The sequence below is a fragment of the Diceros bicornis genome, chromosome 18 (assembly GCF_020826845.1).
Source record: "Diceros bicornis minor isolate mBicDic1 chromosome 18, mDicBic1.mat.cur, whole genome shotgun sequence".
Lineage (NCBI taxonomy): Eukaryota > Metazoa > Chordata > Mammalia > Perissodactyla > Rhinocerotidae > Diceros > Diceros bicornis.
This window is the reverse complement of record NC_080757.1, coordinates 14,787,902-14,805,848: the sequence shown is the minus strand read 5'-3', so window position 1 is coordinate 14,805,848 and position 17,947 is coordinate 14,787,902. Positions and strand designations below refer to the sequence as shown.

Sequence of the window (17,947 nt, the reverse complement as noted above, 5' to 3'; positions counted from 1 at the left end):
TTTTCTCTATTTCTCTTTCTGATAGTTTATTGTAAATTACAGAAACACAATTGACTTTTCTATATTAATTTTGTATACTGTAACTTTACTGAATTTGTTTATTAACAGGTTTTAAAAAATATATAATCTCTATTTTTTTATATATATGACTTTATCACCTGCAAACAGAGAGATTTTTATTTCTTCTTTTCCAATTTTTATGCCTTTTATTTCTTCTTCTTGCCTAGTGTCTCTGGTTAGGACTTCCAGTACCATGTTGAATAGAATTCGAAAGAGTGGGCATCTTATATTTCTAGGATATAGCTGTTTCTTCTAGGTCTAGAGGATGAAATGTCCTTCTGAAGTCTCTGGGTTACCTCAGCATCTCTCTTTCTCTTTTTTTATCTTTATTCTCTTTCAGCATTCATCTGTGTTTCTAATTACCTGTATTAAATCTTATTGACTTAAACATACCTGGTGTGATATCTGTTTCCAGAATGGGCCCTAATGGATGTATCAGGTTATAATGGATGGGTTATGCCCAGTATGATTATTTCTGATCATTATCAGATTACATTTCAAAGACTAATATATTCATACATTCATTCTGCTTTCCAGCAATATTCATTCGAATCACCTTATATGACCAAGACTGTGAAAGGTACAGTGAAATGTTAAGACAGCTGCTGTGTTAAGAGGCTTGTTAGTATAGCAGGGGTGACTAAACATAATAGCCCAGTAAAAATGACATTTGAATAGTGATTTATAGCCTTCAAAGCATGAACTATTGTGATAGTCACACTTTATGACAGTGGCCACGGAGATATTACTATTCCTATTATGTAGATGTAGAAGCTGAGCCTCATTCTTTCCCAACTCTACTCTGATAATCATTACAATAGTTGGGACATGAACCCAATATTTTGTGCTGCCACTCTGCCAAAAGGAGTATAAATGTGTACAAAGAGGTAATTTCAATAACAGGTACCATAAATTGTTACAAGTTTTTGAGAGGAAGATTTTCTAGCTGGAAAGATCAAAGGCAGCTTCTTGGAGGGGGAGGACATTGGGGATGGATTTCCAAGTGCAACCTAATTGGTGACTGAAGTCTCCAGTGTATGACCTCACATTGGTTATGAGGAGATTCTCTTGCTGAAGCGTTTCCTCAGGGCAGCTTTCATGTCCCGATTTCTCAGACTATAGACAAAAGGATTTAACATCGGGGTCACCTCGATGTATATCACAGTTATCACAGCATCCTTTAGGCTATAACTAGTCAGAGGGTGGAAATACATGCCCATGACTGTCCCATAATACAAAGAAACAACTGTGAGGTGGGAACCACAGGTGGAGAAGGCTTTACGCACACTTTTGGTGGATGGAACCTGTAAGACTGTGGAAATGACCCAAACATAGGAGGTGACGATGCATAGTAATGGCACGGAAGACACACCAACCCCTAGATACATCATCTTCACATTATATAGGATGTCAGAACAGGACAGCTTCAGCTAAAGGACAATGTCACAGTAGAAGTTGGCCACTTTCTGGTTTCCACAGAAGGACAGCTTAGTTGTGAGCTGAGTGTGCCGTAGGGCGTTGGCATTTCCAACCACCCAAGACCCAACAACTAGCAGGATACAAGACCGTGGGCTCATTGTTGTGTAACGAAGTGGGTGACTGATGGCCACAGCGCGATCATATGCCATTGCTGCCAAGATATAGCTATCTGTGTTACCCAAGGCAATCATGAGATACGTCTATGTTAGGCAGCCCCCAAAGGAGATGGCTTTGCTGTGCAAGAGATAGTTCACCAGTGTCTTAGGGATTGTTACAGAGGAGAAGAAGATGTCAACCAAGGAGAGATTGGCAAGGAGAAAATACATGGGGTTGTGAAGGCGAATGTCAGAGGGAACGGCCAAGATGATGAGCAGGTTACCAATCAACGTGATGGGGTAAATGAATAAGAAGAGGATGACGAAGAATTCTTCCTGTTTCTGCTGGCTGGTAACTCCCAGGAGGGTGAAATCCAGGGTAGAGGATTGGTTTTCTTCCCTCATGGCTCTTAGGTTCTAACAGGGGAGAGGAAAGAAGGAAGGGGAGAGAAACCCAGAATTATTACTGAACTTACTGTGTAATATCTTCTTTATCTACCACATTGATTACCTGTGTTTATACCTAGCTATACTAAACCCAGAGAGAGCCAATATTTGGGGGAAAATAATCTCTGTTCATCAGTTTGACTAATTGTCAGATAGTGATTGATAGTTATGTCTGAGAAGTGAGCAGTATGAGTCAGAGGTACCCATCCTTCCGATCACAGCACTATCACCCAAACACCAAGGATTTAATAACTTATCTAATAATTACATTTCAATTTACAAGTGCTAGATACTCTGTAAGATCTTGTGGAAAGATCATGATCATGTGATAAACACAGTTTATTTATCCATTCTTTCAACGTATATGACAGTCTCTGCTCTCAGGGACCTTATAACTTAATGGAGAAACAAGATCTGCACACTAATTTCACTACACATGATAAGGAAAGGACAACATTTTGGAGTATTTGAAGTCCAGCACAAAGAACATGTTGTACAAGGAACATCCTGGGCAATTAGAAATTGTCCCACTGAATAATGTCAGAGTGATCCCAGAGCCCAGGTGGTATCAGGTGTCTATACTTGTCTTAGAAGATTGTAAATCAGAGTGACAACTGGGAATAGGTCCCAGCAAAGCAAATCCAGTGAAATTCCTCCCCAGGTGTTCCATTTTCAAAGTACACTTTTACTATCTCTTTTCCAAACCTTTAAGTATATATAAGCACAATGCTTATCTCTTCGGTTTTCCCTTCCTCTGCTTCATTATTTATTTTGGTGACTCACGCAACTCCATAGTGGCTTCAGCTACTGCACAGTAGACTCTCAGGTGTGCCTCTGTAGGCTTGGTCTCTTTCCTATCTTTCCACATTTTTCATACTGTAACATGTCTAAGCAAACCCGGTATGCTGCATATCCAACCTAAGTAGTTTGCAAGTTTTTTTGAGGAGGAAAACCATATCTTGTTTATTTTTATCTCCTCCAGAGAGATTATTGTGGAATATTGTTCATTTTATGCACCAATAAGTTTGCACTCAAAATTTATTTAATTGTTTCCAGGTTTATTTTATGGGTTCTCCACAAATGGGGTGCTCACAGGTGCACTCATCCAGTTTATCCCTCACCTCCACATCTGATCTTGTTGCTTCTTCATTTAAAATAATTCTTACATAACTTTTCTACTTATTGTCTCAGCGCTTTAGTTTTGACCACCATCATTTTCTGCCTGAAACATTGTAATACTCCCTTAACTGCTTGACCACTGGTTCCCTCCTCTTTGGTCCGTCTTGCACTTTGTGACCATACTTGTGGCAGAGACTACCAGCTGCTCACTCAAATCCACATTCCTTTCTTCGTGGGCACCTAGCTCGACTACATTTCCCAGGCTCTCTTGCACTCAGATGTTATCATGTGACTGAGTTCTAGGCAAACATCCATGTGTTCCAGTTCTGGGCTGCCTCCACACTCTCTTTCCCTGTGGGCCAACTGAATGCAAATGGCCAGGAGACTAAATGGAATGGTGGAGTCGCATGGTGGAAGGAGCCTGTGTCCCTAGTTCTCCACATCCAGGAGAGCCACCATCCACCAAGAAGTCACCTACTGGGATTGTTACATAGGAGAGAAATAAACTTTTATTCTGTTTACACCATTACACATTTTGTGATCTATTTGTTACTGCAGTCTGGGATATCCTAAGTAATTGACTAATTTTTCTAAAGAACTTCTACGCAACAATTAATTCAATTTATAATTAGTTCAATCACCAATTCTCAGTGTCCCGTATAGTATACATGTGAATTATATGCTAGGACTGGGGATGCAGATCTAATTAACTTTCCCCCAAATGTGATGTGTTTGCTTATCTCTGCACCTAAAGGGATTTAGTTTTCTCTCTTGAAATGCCTTTTCTTAGCTTCACACAGACTCATAATATGTCAGGGTTAGAAGAGTTCAGTAAAGTTGGAGGGCTCAGAGACTATGGTTAGTTGAGATGGTATGGAAGTATAAGATTTCAGAGGGCAGCTCTTGGCAACATGGCAGTTTAAGCCGAAGTTGACAGGTCCTGTTGCTATTAAAACACATAGAAATTCTAGATAAAATATGAGTATAAAACAAAACAAAACAAAATACATGTAGCCAAGCTTAAAATAAAGAAATGAAATACCTACGCATGAGAAACAATTAAAACTCAGAGCAAGGATTGTAAATGATAACTGTTGCTTTGGTTACCCTTTGGAGTTTTCAACCAGGAATTAGACCCTAAGGGCTGGAGTCTGGGGCGTTAACGCCTCTTTGGTACAAGAGATGTAGCCACGGGTCCGCATGAAGTAGGAAGCTTAACGTGAGTCCTCTGTGTAAAGTAGTTGAAGTGTTGGCCTCTTCATGAAAAGAGCACTACAAAAAAATTCTGGCATATAAAAATTGGAAAGGAAAGAGCAAAATGGAGCAAATTCACAGATTATGGTTGTCTACAATGAACACCCAAGGGAATCTATAGATAGATTAATATATTTTGGGAAGTTTATTGAATATAAATCAAATTAAAAGCAATCAGTATTGTTCCTGTACTTAAGGAATAAATAAATAAAAGTAATAAATTAGAAATTACTGTTTTTTAAAAAAACTCCCCCTTCACAATAGCAAGAAAAATTTTAGATAATCTAAAGTAATTCCAACAAAGACCTTCAAAGACTGGTATCAAATATTACAAAAGTTTACTCAAGGAAAGAAATACCTAAAATAATGTGGAGATAAGCACTGTTAATGGAAAGACTCAATGTGGTAAAAATGTCAATTCTCCCCCAATTAATCTATGAATTTGGTGCAATCCAATCAAAATACTACAGTTTTCTTTTAAACATGGAGCTTAGGAACTAATCCTGAAATTCATGTAGAAGAATGAGGAGCCAACAATTGCTAAGTCAATTTCAGAAAAAAAGAATAAGGAGAAAGGAATTACCTCATCATGTATCAAAATGATTTATTATGGTAATTTGAACAGTGGAGTCATACTGGCATAGGGACTAAAAAATAGATCCATGTAACAGACTAGAGAGCCCAGAACAGACCAAGCATCGACTAGAAATTGTATAACAGAGGTTGGTTTAGTTCTAGGCAGGAAAGGGATGGCCTGAGTCTCTAGTAAAGAATGGTGGGGTAATTGGATACCTATTTATAAAATGTAATACTGAAAAACAACATCTAAAGGATTAATTGAAAGAACAAAACTTAAAAATTTTAGAAGGAAAAAAAGGAAAATATGTTTATAATATAAGGCAGGAATTAATTTCTTAAACCAGGGACAAAATACACAAAACATAGAGAAAATATCGTAAAATTTAATCACACTAAAATTGAAAATATTTGTTTGAACACACCATAAAAGAGGGAGAAAGACAAGCCATGAATTGAAAGAGGTATTTGCTACACACATATCAATTAAGCATTATTATTCAGAATACACAAGAGTCCTACACACTAGTGGGAAAGAGACCAAAAACCCAGTAGGAATTAATGGGCAGCAGGCTAGAATAGGCAAGTCATAGAAGAGGAAGCTGGTCTGGCCAATAAACAAAAGGAAAGATGTTCAACTAAATTAAAACAAAATTTAATATAACATTCTTCATCTTGGAGCATGTAAAAGTGTAAAAGTCTGACAATTTCAAGTGTTGGGAAGAAACGGAAAATTAGTATTGCCATTTGAAAAACACTTAGCCCATCTCTAGGAAAGCTGGAATTCATCCACCTGTGACCCAGCAATCGCACTTCCAGATTAGACCCTAGAGAAACTGTGATCATGAAGACATTCACAGGGATGTGTATTGTCATAAAGGAAACTTGGAAATGGCCTACCGACGGAGGAATGGATAAGTAAATTGTGCCAATTTCTTATTAATGAATGCTGTACAACAGGAAAAGTGAATGAGTTCAGGTGGACAAATTTAAAAAATAATAGGATGGAAAAAAGCAAGTTATTGGAAGATGTATTCGATATCACACAATATATACACATTTTAATACAAAAATTAATACACATGTATGTAATAAAAGTATAAATCTTGACTGGGAGTATACTATCAACTCTAAAATTACAGTTATCTCTGGAGTGAGAGGGAGAAAATTGAGATTTAAATGGCAAGACAGAGAGTTTCAAATGTATCTGTAATGGTTATTTCTTTAAAAAAATTGGGTGCAAATATGACCAAATGTTACATTTGTTACATCTGGATGATGAGTCTTTGTTATGTTGTTCTCGTTGTCATTCTGATGTTTTAACAATATTATAATAAACAAATTTAATTTAACATAAAAATTTCACATGGTGGATGATAATTGGGTCTAGAGTGTGTCCACAGAGCTGGGTGGCTCCCAGTCCATTTTTCAGTGAATGTAGGAGACAGAGAGAGTGTTCCTTGTGAAGAGGTTGAAAATAGATGGAAGTTATTTCCACTGGGAAGAGGAATCCAGGGGCCCTACACGATGCTCATCCAGGTTTCCTTATAGAGACATCTGCTTACTGGACCGAAAATTATATTTATAAAATGCAAATGTGATTGTGTCTGTCTTTTTAAAGCCACTCATTGTCTACCCATCACCTAACAGATGATGTTCAACTTCCCTATCATGGAGAAAAACTCAAAGGCAAATTGTTCAGACAACGGAGGACAACTTCAGGCAGAAATATGCTAAATGTCTTTATCAGGTGCTGGGGGTCCAAGCAGGGGAATAGGAAGAATTCAACAGGACAAGAAGTTTTGGGTTACATTGTGCAGGGTTTTGACCAAAACAAGTAATTTGTACTTTATGCATCAAGTATCAAGAGAGTATAGTGGATTTGAGCTGCACTAACCTTTTCTGCTAACAGAGATATGCAGCCTTTTGTTTAATATAAACATAGATATTGAGCATATATATTAAATTACTGGTTAATGAGACAACATTTTGAATGAAAATCTGGTGCAAGGACAACCACGAGGAAACAAAATGTAAATAATTAAAGAATGTAAGAATAGCACCAGAAAAGAAGTGGTTGGTAGAATCAGTGCGGGAACTAAGAAACAAGAAACCAGAGCAGAGGGGCTACTGAGCCCAGGGTTTGAGGATAGAGATCCTCAGTTCTGGATGTCAGGGTATCATCATGGGGAGAAATGAGTTCTGCAGAAATCCTGAAGAAAGAGGTAAAGAACCATATGCCCCCAGGAAGAGGAGCAGGGGGTGCATCAGCAAGGATGCTAGAGGCGGAGTGAGAGCCTCAAGTTCACCAGAAGTAAGCCAGAGTCCCAGGCAGTGCTGGGTCACCGAGATCAACTTTCCTGGAAAGTGTTTGTGTTCTGAGATTTCGTCATGTGAGTGTGATTGTGCTGAGGACAGTTTGGAAGAGAAAGAAGAGGCCAAGTGCTTCCTCTTGCATCAGGGGCAGCAAACACGTCAAAGAGTCATCTTCTGAGTGCTGTGAGACTCCGAATTGTTCAGCTCCTCAGCACTTTGACAATGAAATAACAGTTTCCTGAAGAAGCCTGTTAGCATGTGCCATTGAATGTGGGCATGGAAGGAGGGTTATCCTTAGCTCTCCTCTAAGATAATGCACTTGTTTGAGTGTTAGTCATGCGCGTTCACACACACACACACATACACACAATATGACTTCAAGAGGTGGAGAGAGCTCAGGACTGAGATAACCAGATCAGAACTACCCCTTGGTTATCCTGTTTTTTTGGGACAAATCCCAAGGAGAAGCACTATCAGAAGGGGCAGATTCTCTCTCCCTCTCTCTCTTTGTCTCTCTGCCTTTATCCATCTGAGCTTGAGAACTTGGGTTCTGGAGTCAAGGTGTGAGTCCTAGTTTTGCCACTCTCTCTCTGTTTGACTTTAGGCAATTTGATTCATCATTTTCTTCATCTGATAAAATGACAAAATAATTCTACTTACCTCTGGGGGTTTTGTGAGGGTCAAAGGAGATAATACAGGTAGTGGAGTTCCTGGCTGTCTATCCTTTGATGTCAGTGTCATAAAGACCCCATTGTTCTCCAATGTCCACAGCCCCTACCTGAAGGGTTAGCTCAGATGCTGTCAAAAGGGTCGTGGTTCTGTGGCCTTCACTCCTCTTCCACAAATGGGAAGTTTACAGCCAGCTGGTCTAGAGTTGCTAATATTCCTCTTAGGGGGCAGGCATGCTGGGGAAAGTGCCATAAGTAGCCTGGAGAATGAGTCTCTTGTCACTGTTCCTGAGGCAGAGGAAACAGGACTGGGATGGTTTAGAAAGAGGAGCCCCGAGTTTCCCAAATATGGAGCAGAAGAGGCAGAAGGATCTCTGCTGAGTGGGGCCTGAGATGAGGAACCTAATTTCCTCCTCAAGGAGATAGAGCACGTTATATCATAGAGAAATCTCTGAATTATTCAACAGGCTATAAAGTCCTGAAACATCTACTCTCCCTTGACTTCATTCAGGCCAAAGTCAGAGCAATTGTTGAGACTTGTTGACACACTCCTATAGGTGTGCCCGGAGGGCACAGAGCAGTTCTCAAGAGTAATAGTTCCCAGAGTTCTTTTGTGGAAGAAAGGATGGGCGAGAGTGTTTTCAGGAGAGTATATCTCCAGGGTCCAAGTTCTGGGCTGACCTATTCTAGCCTCTTTGTTGGAATGTGGGCCCCTGTCCTCTGCTGTTCAGCACAAACTGGGAAGCACCCCTTGGGATACAAGGACTGTGCTACAGCTCAGCTCCTGTTTATCCTTCCAGGCTATGCTGAAGCCTTTCTGGTGTTAAGTATGACAAAGAAAAGAATTCTATTTTATTTTTCCTCTAGCATTTGACTTGAGGAGCATTTGACTTATGATGGGAGTTATACTTTCTTTATCTACCACACTGATGGCAGGTCTTGTAGTTTTTCGGATTCTTAGAGATGGAAAGGGCCTTGATGTTATCTAGTCCACTTCATCTATGTGTTAACTTTATAACAGCCCTGACTAATGGTGATTATCCTATGACTGTAGCAGAGAAGTCTCTTCCTTTCTGGAGAGGACCATGGTGAAGACTGTGATCTCTGACTGGGTGTCACTCCAGGCTCTGTCTCTTAGTGGCTGTAACTGACCTCAGATAATTATTGAATAGACTTACCTATCTCTTAAATAGGAGTAACAATAGTAACAACAACAACAACTTGTAAGATCCTCATAACTTGTTATTAGGATTGAATGAATTAATATCTGAAAAATCCTTAAAACAGAGCCTAGGGGGCCGGCCCTGTGGCTTAGTGGTTAAGTGCACACGCTCCGCTACTGGCGGCCCGGGTTCAGATCCCTGGCGCGCACTGACACACCGCTTGTCCGGCCATGTTGAGGCGGTGTCCCACATACAGCAACTAGAAGGATGTGCAACTATGACATACAACTATCTACTGGGGCTTTGGGGAGAAAAAGGGAAACAAAAAAAAAAAAGGAGGAAGATTGGCAATAGATGTTAGCTCAGGGCCGGTCTTCCTCAGCAAAAAGAGGAGGATTGGCATGGATGTTAGCTCAGGGCTGATCTTGCTCTCACACACACACGAAAGACATGAATAAAGGAGACAGTATAAAATGGAAACAAATTTAGATGAAAATGAAACTGACCTTGAAGTAGCAGACAGAAATGAATAAAGAGCAGAAAAAATACTTTATTTGATATTTCAGGCAGATTTGATGTCAGAAAAATAAATTCATAATAAAAGTAAGAGGAAAAAAATTATCTCCTAGAAAGAAACCCTCAAAATGCTATCAGCAGGTATCTCAGCAGGGACCTTGCAGGCAAGGAGAGAATGGGATGATATATTCAAATGGTGAAAGAAAGAAACTGTCAACCAAGAATACTTTATCCAGCAAAGTTGTCCTTCAGAAATGAATGTGAGATAAAGACTTCCTCTAACAAACAGAAGCTGAGGGAGTCCATCACTACTAGACCTGCCCTAAAGGAAATGCTGAAAGGAGTTCTTCAAGCTGAAGTGAAAAGTCACTAATTAATAACATAAGAACATATGAAAACATATAACACAGTAGTAAAGATAAGCATATAGTCAGATTCAGAATACTCCAATTCTATGTGGTGGTATGATGACCACTTAACTATAGTTAAAGAATAAAATTATTAAGAATAGCTATAGGTAAAATAATTTGTTAATGGATACACAATATAAAAAGAGTTAAACTGTGACATCAAAAACATAAAAGAGAACAGTAAAAGGGTAAGGTTTTTGTACATGATTTAAGTTATATTATCAGCATAAAATAGACATTTTTATAAGATATTTTATGTAAGTATCATGGTAACCACAAAGTAAAAATCTACAGTAGATTCACAAAAAGTAAAGAGAAGGGAATAAAAGCATACCACTATGGAAAATCATCAATTGATTAAAAAAGGCAGCAAGAGAGGAAGAAAGGAACAAAGGCCCTACAAAACAGCAAGAAAACAATCTATAAGATCGCATTAGTCAGTCCTTACCTATCAAAATTACTCTAAATGTAAATGGATTGCATTCTCCAATCTAAAGAAAAAGAGTGAGTGGATGGACAAAAAAACCAGACCCAACTATATGATGCCTACAGACACTCACTTCAGCTTAAGGACACACATAGGTTCAAAGTGAAGGGATGTAAAAGATATTCCATGCAAGTGGAAACCAAAAGAGAGTAAAGGTAGCTATACTTAGACAGAAGAATAGACTTGAAGCCAAAAATGGTAACAAGAGACAAGGTCATTAGATAATCACAAGGAAGTCAATTCATCAAGAAGATATAGCAATTGTAAATATATACAAGCTCCACATTGGAGCATCTAAATATATTATGCAAATACTAACAGATTTGAAGGGAGAAATAGACAACAATATAATAATAGTAAGAAATTTTAATACCCCAATTTCAACAGTGGGTAGATCATCCAGACAGAAAATCAATACAGAAACTTTGGACTTGAATCATACTTTAGACCAAGTAGATCTAACAGACCATTCAGAACATTTGATGCAACTGCAGCAGAATACACATCTTCTCAAGTGCACTTGGAAAATTATCCAGGACAGGTCATATGATGGTCACAAAACAAGTCTTAGAAAATTTAAAAAGATTGCAATCATACCATTGTCTTTTCTGACCACAATGGTATGAAACTAGAAATTAATAACAGTAGAAAAGCTGGAAAATTCACAAATATGTGGAAGGTAAACAACATAGTCCTGAACAACTGATTGTTCAAATAAGAAATCAAAAGGAAAATTTAAAAAATATTTCAAACAAATGAAAATGGAAACACAACATATCAAAACCTATGGGATGCTGCAAAAGCAGTTCTAAGAGAAAAATTTAAAGCAATAAACACCTATTAAGAAAAAATAAAAATGTCAAATAATAATTTTAAACCTCATGAAACTAAAGTAGGAGAACAAGCTAAGCCCAAAGTTAGCAGAAGGAAGGAAGTAACACAGACCACAGCAGAAATAAATGATATAGAGACTGAAAAAAAAAAAAAAAAAGCCCAATAGAAAAGACCAATGAAATAAGAGTTAGTGTTTTGAAAAGATGAACAATAAGGCTGGGGACAAAAGGAAAAAGAAACAAGCGAAAATCATTTTAATAGTATAGTTAATTTAACCCAATATTCCAAATTATTATCATTTCAACATGCAATCAGTATTTTATATCAGTATTGAGATACTTTATAATATTTAAAATCCAGAGTGTAATTTACACTTATAACACATTTCAACTTGGACTCATACAATTCAAGAGTTCTATAGCCACACAGGGTTGTGTGGCTGGATCCATGAAATAGTGGATATGGGGTATTGAAGCAATGCAGAAATGGGATAAATCTGGACATTTTCCTCTTGCACCCCCTGGAGCACAAAATGCCAATAAGAACTGTTCTGTCTGCCAGCAAAAGAGACAGAGACTGCAGATGGCTATGTGGCAGATTCTCTGGGGGGAGGGCACTGATCATAGCTGGCAAGTGGGACTGATGCTGGTAGCCCTGGGGGGCTGCAAATGAGTGGGTCTTGACATGAATAGACACTGACTCTGGACTTGGCTTTGTGTATCTGGTGGTAGATGCAAATGCTGAGTGCTATAAAAGAGTGGAAGAGAAGCTATTGCACCATTTTGGATGGCTGACCGTTATTTCTTTAGACCAAGGAACACAGCCTATAATGTCCAACAATGGGCAGAGAGATATCCTCTTCGGAGTACTAGTTTGATAGAGAATTGGAATGGGCAATTAAAACATTGGTTGTCTAAAATGGGGAGAGATAAAAACATGAAGGGCTAGCTTACAGGCCCTCATGAGTGTGTGCTCACACTCAATATGAACATGAATCGAGTGTCCTTACTGGACAGGTTTCTGGTTGATCTGGCAAACAGGAGGTGAGGAAGGATACTGGTATGACTATGCAATTCTTGCCAAGGGAAAAGTACACTGGGTATAACGACTATACTTTTCTTTCTTCCCCATATTACCTTTAGTTTATCCCCCTACTTGATGTAGTGGTCACAGGACCAGTGCCGTAAGTACAAAGCCTGGATGTAGGGATAATTCCTATGCAAGAAACTGTTACTATGTTTTTGAATCTTAAGTCAGAATTCCTAAGGCCTGATAGGGTGGATGGTACTTTGATCCCATCTAGCAAAGTTAGTTGCATAGCGGTCAAGATAGCCCATTAATTCTGTACCTATGTAACCTTACCTTATCTGTATAGAAGTGGACTGAAGAGGAGGACTTGATAGACTAGTATTGCTGTCTGCAATGTGGACCAGCACAGTGGCTTAACCTAATGTCCTCTCTAAAGATGGAAAAGTTAGAGTATAATGGAGAGAAGGCGGAATAGTTGCTGAGGGTAAGGGAATGAATAAATGAAGTAAGGGAAATCTACTATTATATTAATATCTTGAAAGAGGCTCAGAGAAAAGATAATATTGCCTCTTAGCTCAATTATACAAGTTGCCTGAAAGAGTGAAGCTGTGTATTGCTGACACTACTTATGATTTTGGACCTGACAAGATGAATGGAAGCCTGCAGACCTGAGTGGTCTTGCCCTGAGAGATCAAAGGTGGTATCCTGGAGTGGGAGGACATTGGGGCTGGATTTTCAAGTGCATCCTAATTGGTGACTGAAGTCTGCAAAGTAAGAGGTTATGAGGAGATTCCCTTGTTGAAGATTTTCCCCAGGGAAGCCTTCATGTCCTGATTTCTCAGACTATAAATGAAAGGATTTAACATTGGGGTCACTGCGATGTACATCACAGTTATCACAGCATCCTTTAGGCTGTAACTAGTCAGAGGGCGGAGATACATTCCCATGACTGACCCATAATACAAAGAAACAACTGTGAGGTGGGAACCACAGGTGGAGAAGGCTTTGAGCACACCCTTGGTGGATGGAACCCGTAAGACTGTGGAACAGACCTGAACATAGGAGATGATGATGCATAGTAATGGCACACAGAAAACACTAACCCCTAGGTACATCATGTTCACATTGAAGCGGATGTCAGAACAGGACAGCTTGAGCAAAGAGGCCATGTCACAGTAGAAGTTGGCCACTTCCTGGTTTCCACAGAAGGACAGCTTAGCTGTGAGCACAGTGTGTGGGAGGGCACTGGTGTTTCCAACCACCCAAGACCCAACAACTAGCAGGATACAAGACCATGGGCTCATAATGGTTGTGTAGTGAAGTGGGCGGCTAATGGCCACAGCACGATCATATGCCATTGCTGCCAAGATATAGCTATCTGTGTTACCCAAGGCAATCATTAAATATGTCTGTGTTAGGCATCCTCCAAAGGAGATGGCTTTGGTGCCCAAGAGATAGTTGGTCAGCATCTTAGGGAGTGTTACAGAGGAGAAGAAGATGTCAACCAAGGAGAGATTGGCAAGGAGAAAATACATGGGGTTGTGAAGGCGAATGTCAGAGTGAATGGCCAAGATGATGAGCAGGTTACCAATCAGTGTGATGGGGTAAATGAACAGGAAGAGGATGAAGAAGAAGTCTTCCTGTTCCTGCTGACCGCTAACTCCCAGGAGGATGAAATCCATGTTAGAGGACTGGTTGTCTTTTCTCATGGACCCTTCAACAGAAAAGGGGAGAGGAAACCCGCATTATTAGTGAAGTGCTGTGTGCAGTGATGTTCCTAAACCACCACTTTTGGGTCCCTGTGGTGGCTGGGTCTATACCTGGGTTTACTAAATCCAGATAGCCAATATATTGGGGAGAAAACCCCTGTTGGTCAGTGGGACTAATTGAAAATTAGCCCTGGACACTCATGTGTAAGAAGTGAGCAGTCTTAAATTGCAGGTGCCCCTCCTCCCTAACCCCAGCACCATCACCCAAACTTCTAGAGTTTAATCATTTAACAAATAATTAAAGTTCATATTCAATGTGATAGAACATTGTTAGGCCTCATGGACAAATCACAAATATGTGAAAAATGCAGTTTATTCATCTATTTATTTACATATGACATAGTCTTTGCTCTCAGGGACCTTACAACTTAATGGAGAACCCTGAATCACACACTAATTTTATTACACATGAAAAAGAAAGGACAGTGTTTTGGGGTCTTTGAAAAAACACTTCAGTGCAAAGGATGGTCAATACAACAAGCACCCAGGATAATTAGAAATTGTTCCACTGACCAAACTCAGAATACGCCCAGGGCTAGGTGGTAACAAGTGTCTACACTGGCATCAGAAGATTGCAAATCACAAAGGCCACTGGGGTTAGTCGGTAGCAAAACAAGATCAGTGTTTACTCCCCAGGTATCCTATTTTTTAAAGTAGATATTCACCACCTCCCTGGATAGGTTTCACCTCTATTCAAAACCCTTAAATATATGTAATCATAATGTTTTTCTCTTACATCTCACCCAAATCCACTCTTCAGGCTTCTCTTACCTTTCCTTATTATTTCCTTTGGTGACTCATCCAACTCCATCATGGCTTCGACTGCTCCTTGGGGGACTCTTGGGTCTCTGTCTCCTAGGCTTGATCTCGTTTCCTATATTTTCATGTTCATTCATCTCACCAATATACTCTGCACATCCATCCTAAGCAGACTGCCAGCTTTTTTGAGGAAGAGAACTGTATCTTGTTTATTTTTATCTTCCTTACAGAGATTATTTAGAATACTGTTTATTTTATGCACCAATAAGTTTGCACTCAATAGATTGAATATATCCATGTTTATTTCATGGGTTCCCCACACATGGGATGCTACCCGGCGCTGTCACCCAGGCTATCCCCCACCTCTACCTCTGATCTGGTTGATTCTTTGTTCTAAATAATTTGTACATAAGTTTTGAACTTATTGCCTCAGTGCTTTAGCTTTGATCACCATCATTTTCTACCCGAAATACTGTAAGGCTCACTTAATTGCCTCACTACTGACTCCCTCCTTTCATCCAGCTTGATTGTGAGGCATACTAATTGTGACAGGTCTACTAGCATCTCACTCAAATCCACTTTGTTCTCTTCTTCCTGGAAACTCAGGTAGACTACATTTCCCAAGCTCCCTTGTACTGAGGCTTGGTTATGTGACTGAGTTGTAGCCAAGCCCATGTGTTCCAGTTCTGGGTTTCCTCCAAATTCTCTTTCCCTTTGGGCAAGCTAGATGCAAATGCCCAGGAGGCTGAATTGGCGGTGGAATCACATGGTGGAATGAGCCTGTGTCCTTACTTCTCTACAACCGGAAGGGCCACCCACCACCGAAGACACTCACTAGAACTTCTATATAAGAGAGAAATAAACTTTACTCTGTTTCAACCATTACATATTTTACATGTATTTATTACTGTAGTCCAGGATATCCGAAGTAATCCACTAATTTTTCTAGAGACCTCTTCTCAATAATTAATTTGATATGTGATTAATTTAACCACCCATTCTCAGTGTCTCCTATAGTACAGATGGGAATTATATGCTAGCACAGGGGAAGCAGATAAAATTCCTCTAAATATGATGTGCTTTTTCATCTCTGCACCTAAATGAATCTGGTTTTCTCTCTTGAAATGCCCTTTCCCATATCATATATACACAGAATCATAATATGTCAGAGTTGAGAGTATTCAGTAAAACTGGAGGGCTCAGAGACCATGGTTAGCTCATATGGTAGCAAAATATAATATTCTAGAGGTGTGGGTTCTGGCAACGTGGAAGACTTAGCTGATGCTGACGGTCCCATTCCTATTAAAATGCATAGAAATTCTATATAAATTATTAAAGAAAAAGAAAAAGCACGTCTTCAAACCTAAAAGAAAGAAATGGTATTATTCAAGAATAAGAAAGAAAAAGAAAACTCAAGAGCAAGTGTTGTTAAGGCGGTGCTGTTGCTATGGTGGCCCCTGGGAGATGTGGCCACAGATCCATATGAAGCACGGAGTTTATATTGAGCCTTCTGTGTAAAGCACTTGAAGCATTGTTCTATTTGTGAAAAGAGCACTAGAAGAAATTTTTGCCGTATAATAACTGAAAAGGAACAATTAAAATGGATGGAATTCACAGAAAATAAGATTGTCTCCAAAGGAAATCCAAGAAACTTTCTAGATGAAGTAAGAGCGTTCAGCAAATTTGTCTGATATAAATCATTGTTAAAAAAAATCAATACTGTTGTTACATTTGAGCAAAAGTAAATTGCAAAATCTAATTTAAGGAAGACTTCCTATTCCCAATTGCAACAGAAATTTAAAGAATCTAGAAATAATTAAAACAAGTGAGGACCAAGACTACTCAAAAATTGTGAAACTGTACTGAAGAACAAAATGAGTACCTAAAAAATGTGGAGATAAGCAGTGTTAATGGAAACTCAAAGTTGTAAAAATGTCAATTCTTCTCCAATTAAGATATGAATTCACTGCAATCCCTATCAAAACATCATAGGTTTCTTTTAAACATGGAACTTAGTAAACAGATCAAAAAATTTAATAGGAGAACAAAGAGCCAAGAAGAGCTAAGACTATTTGAGGAAAAGGATAAGGAGGGAAGAATTCCCTATCAAGTGTGAAAATGATTTACTCTGGAACTTCATACAATGGCTTAGTGTTGGCATAGGGACTTTTGCAATCTTTTATTTAATGTAGATGTGACAAACACATCCACATAACAGACTAGGGAGCCTAGAAACAGATCAAGTATTTATTAGAAATTGGTATATGACCTGGGTTGGTTTAGAAACAGGCAGAGAACAGTTGGACTGATTGACTGGTAAAGAGTGCTGGGACAGTTGGATACCCATACATAAAAAATGATACAGAAAAATAATTCCTAATGACTTAATAGTGAAAAGCAAAACTTCACAAACTTTAGAACAAAGTATGTTTATGATATCAGGGTAGGAAGGGATTTCTTAAACCAGGCACAAATGCACAACACAAAAGAGAAAATGTAACATTTGACTACTTGAAAAATACAACATTTGTATGAAACAGACACCATAAAGGAAGGAGAAAGACAAGTCATGAACTAGAAGAGGTGTGTGCTGCACACATAATCGATAAAGGGTTAGTATTCAGAGCAGAAGAGTCCTACACACTAATAAGAAAAGACCAAAAACCCAGTAGGAAATAATGGGCAGCAGGCTTGAATATACAGGTTATGGGGGAAGAAACCGGTGTGGACAATGACCAAAAGAAAAGAATTTCAACCAAATTAAAACAAAATTCAGATTAACATCCTTTTTCTTGGAGCAAGTATAAAGTCTGACAATTTCAAGTATAGGGAAGAAATGGAAAAATTAGTATGATCATTTGGAGAACAATTATCCCATATCTAGGAAAGCTGAAAATTCTTGCACCTCTTGCTGACTCAGCAATTCCACTTCTTGATTGGACACTACAGAAACTCTAACACATGTG

General features: G+C 38.9%; 1 protein-coding gene and 1 pseudogene across 1 annotated transcript; both read right to left on the bottom strand.

Annotated features, from left to right (window-relative positions):
* Nucleotides 1-1,112: 1,112 nt before the first annotated feature.
* LOC131416646 (olfactory receptor 1A1-like) lies at nucleotides 1,113-2,039 on the bottom strand (annotated as a pseudogene).
* Nucleotides 2,040-13,232: 11,193 nt separating this feature from the next.
* On the bottom strand, nucleotides 13,233-14,162 carry LOC131416645 (olfactory receptor 1A1-like). The gene has a single exon (XM_058559304.1). The coding sequence runs from the start codon at nucleotides 14,160-14,162 to the stop codon at nucleotides 13,233-13,235; it is 930 nt and encodes a 309-aa protein (XP_058415287.1).
* Nucleotides 14,163-17,947: the final 3,785 nt, after the last annotated feature.

Bases quoted from the DNA above. Each gene is read 5' to 3' on its own strand.
- LOC131416645 (XM_058559304.1), bottom strand. From the start codon at position 14,162: ATGAGAAAAGACAACCAGTCCTCTAACATGGATTTCATCCTCCTGGGA.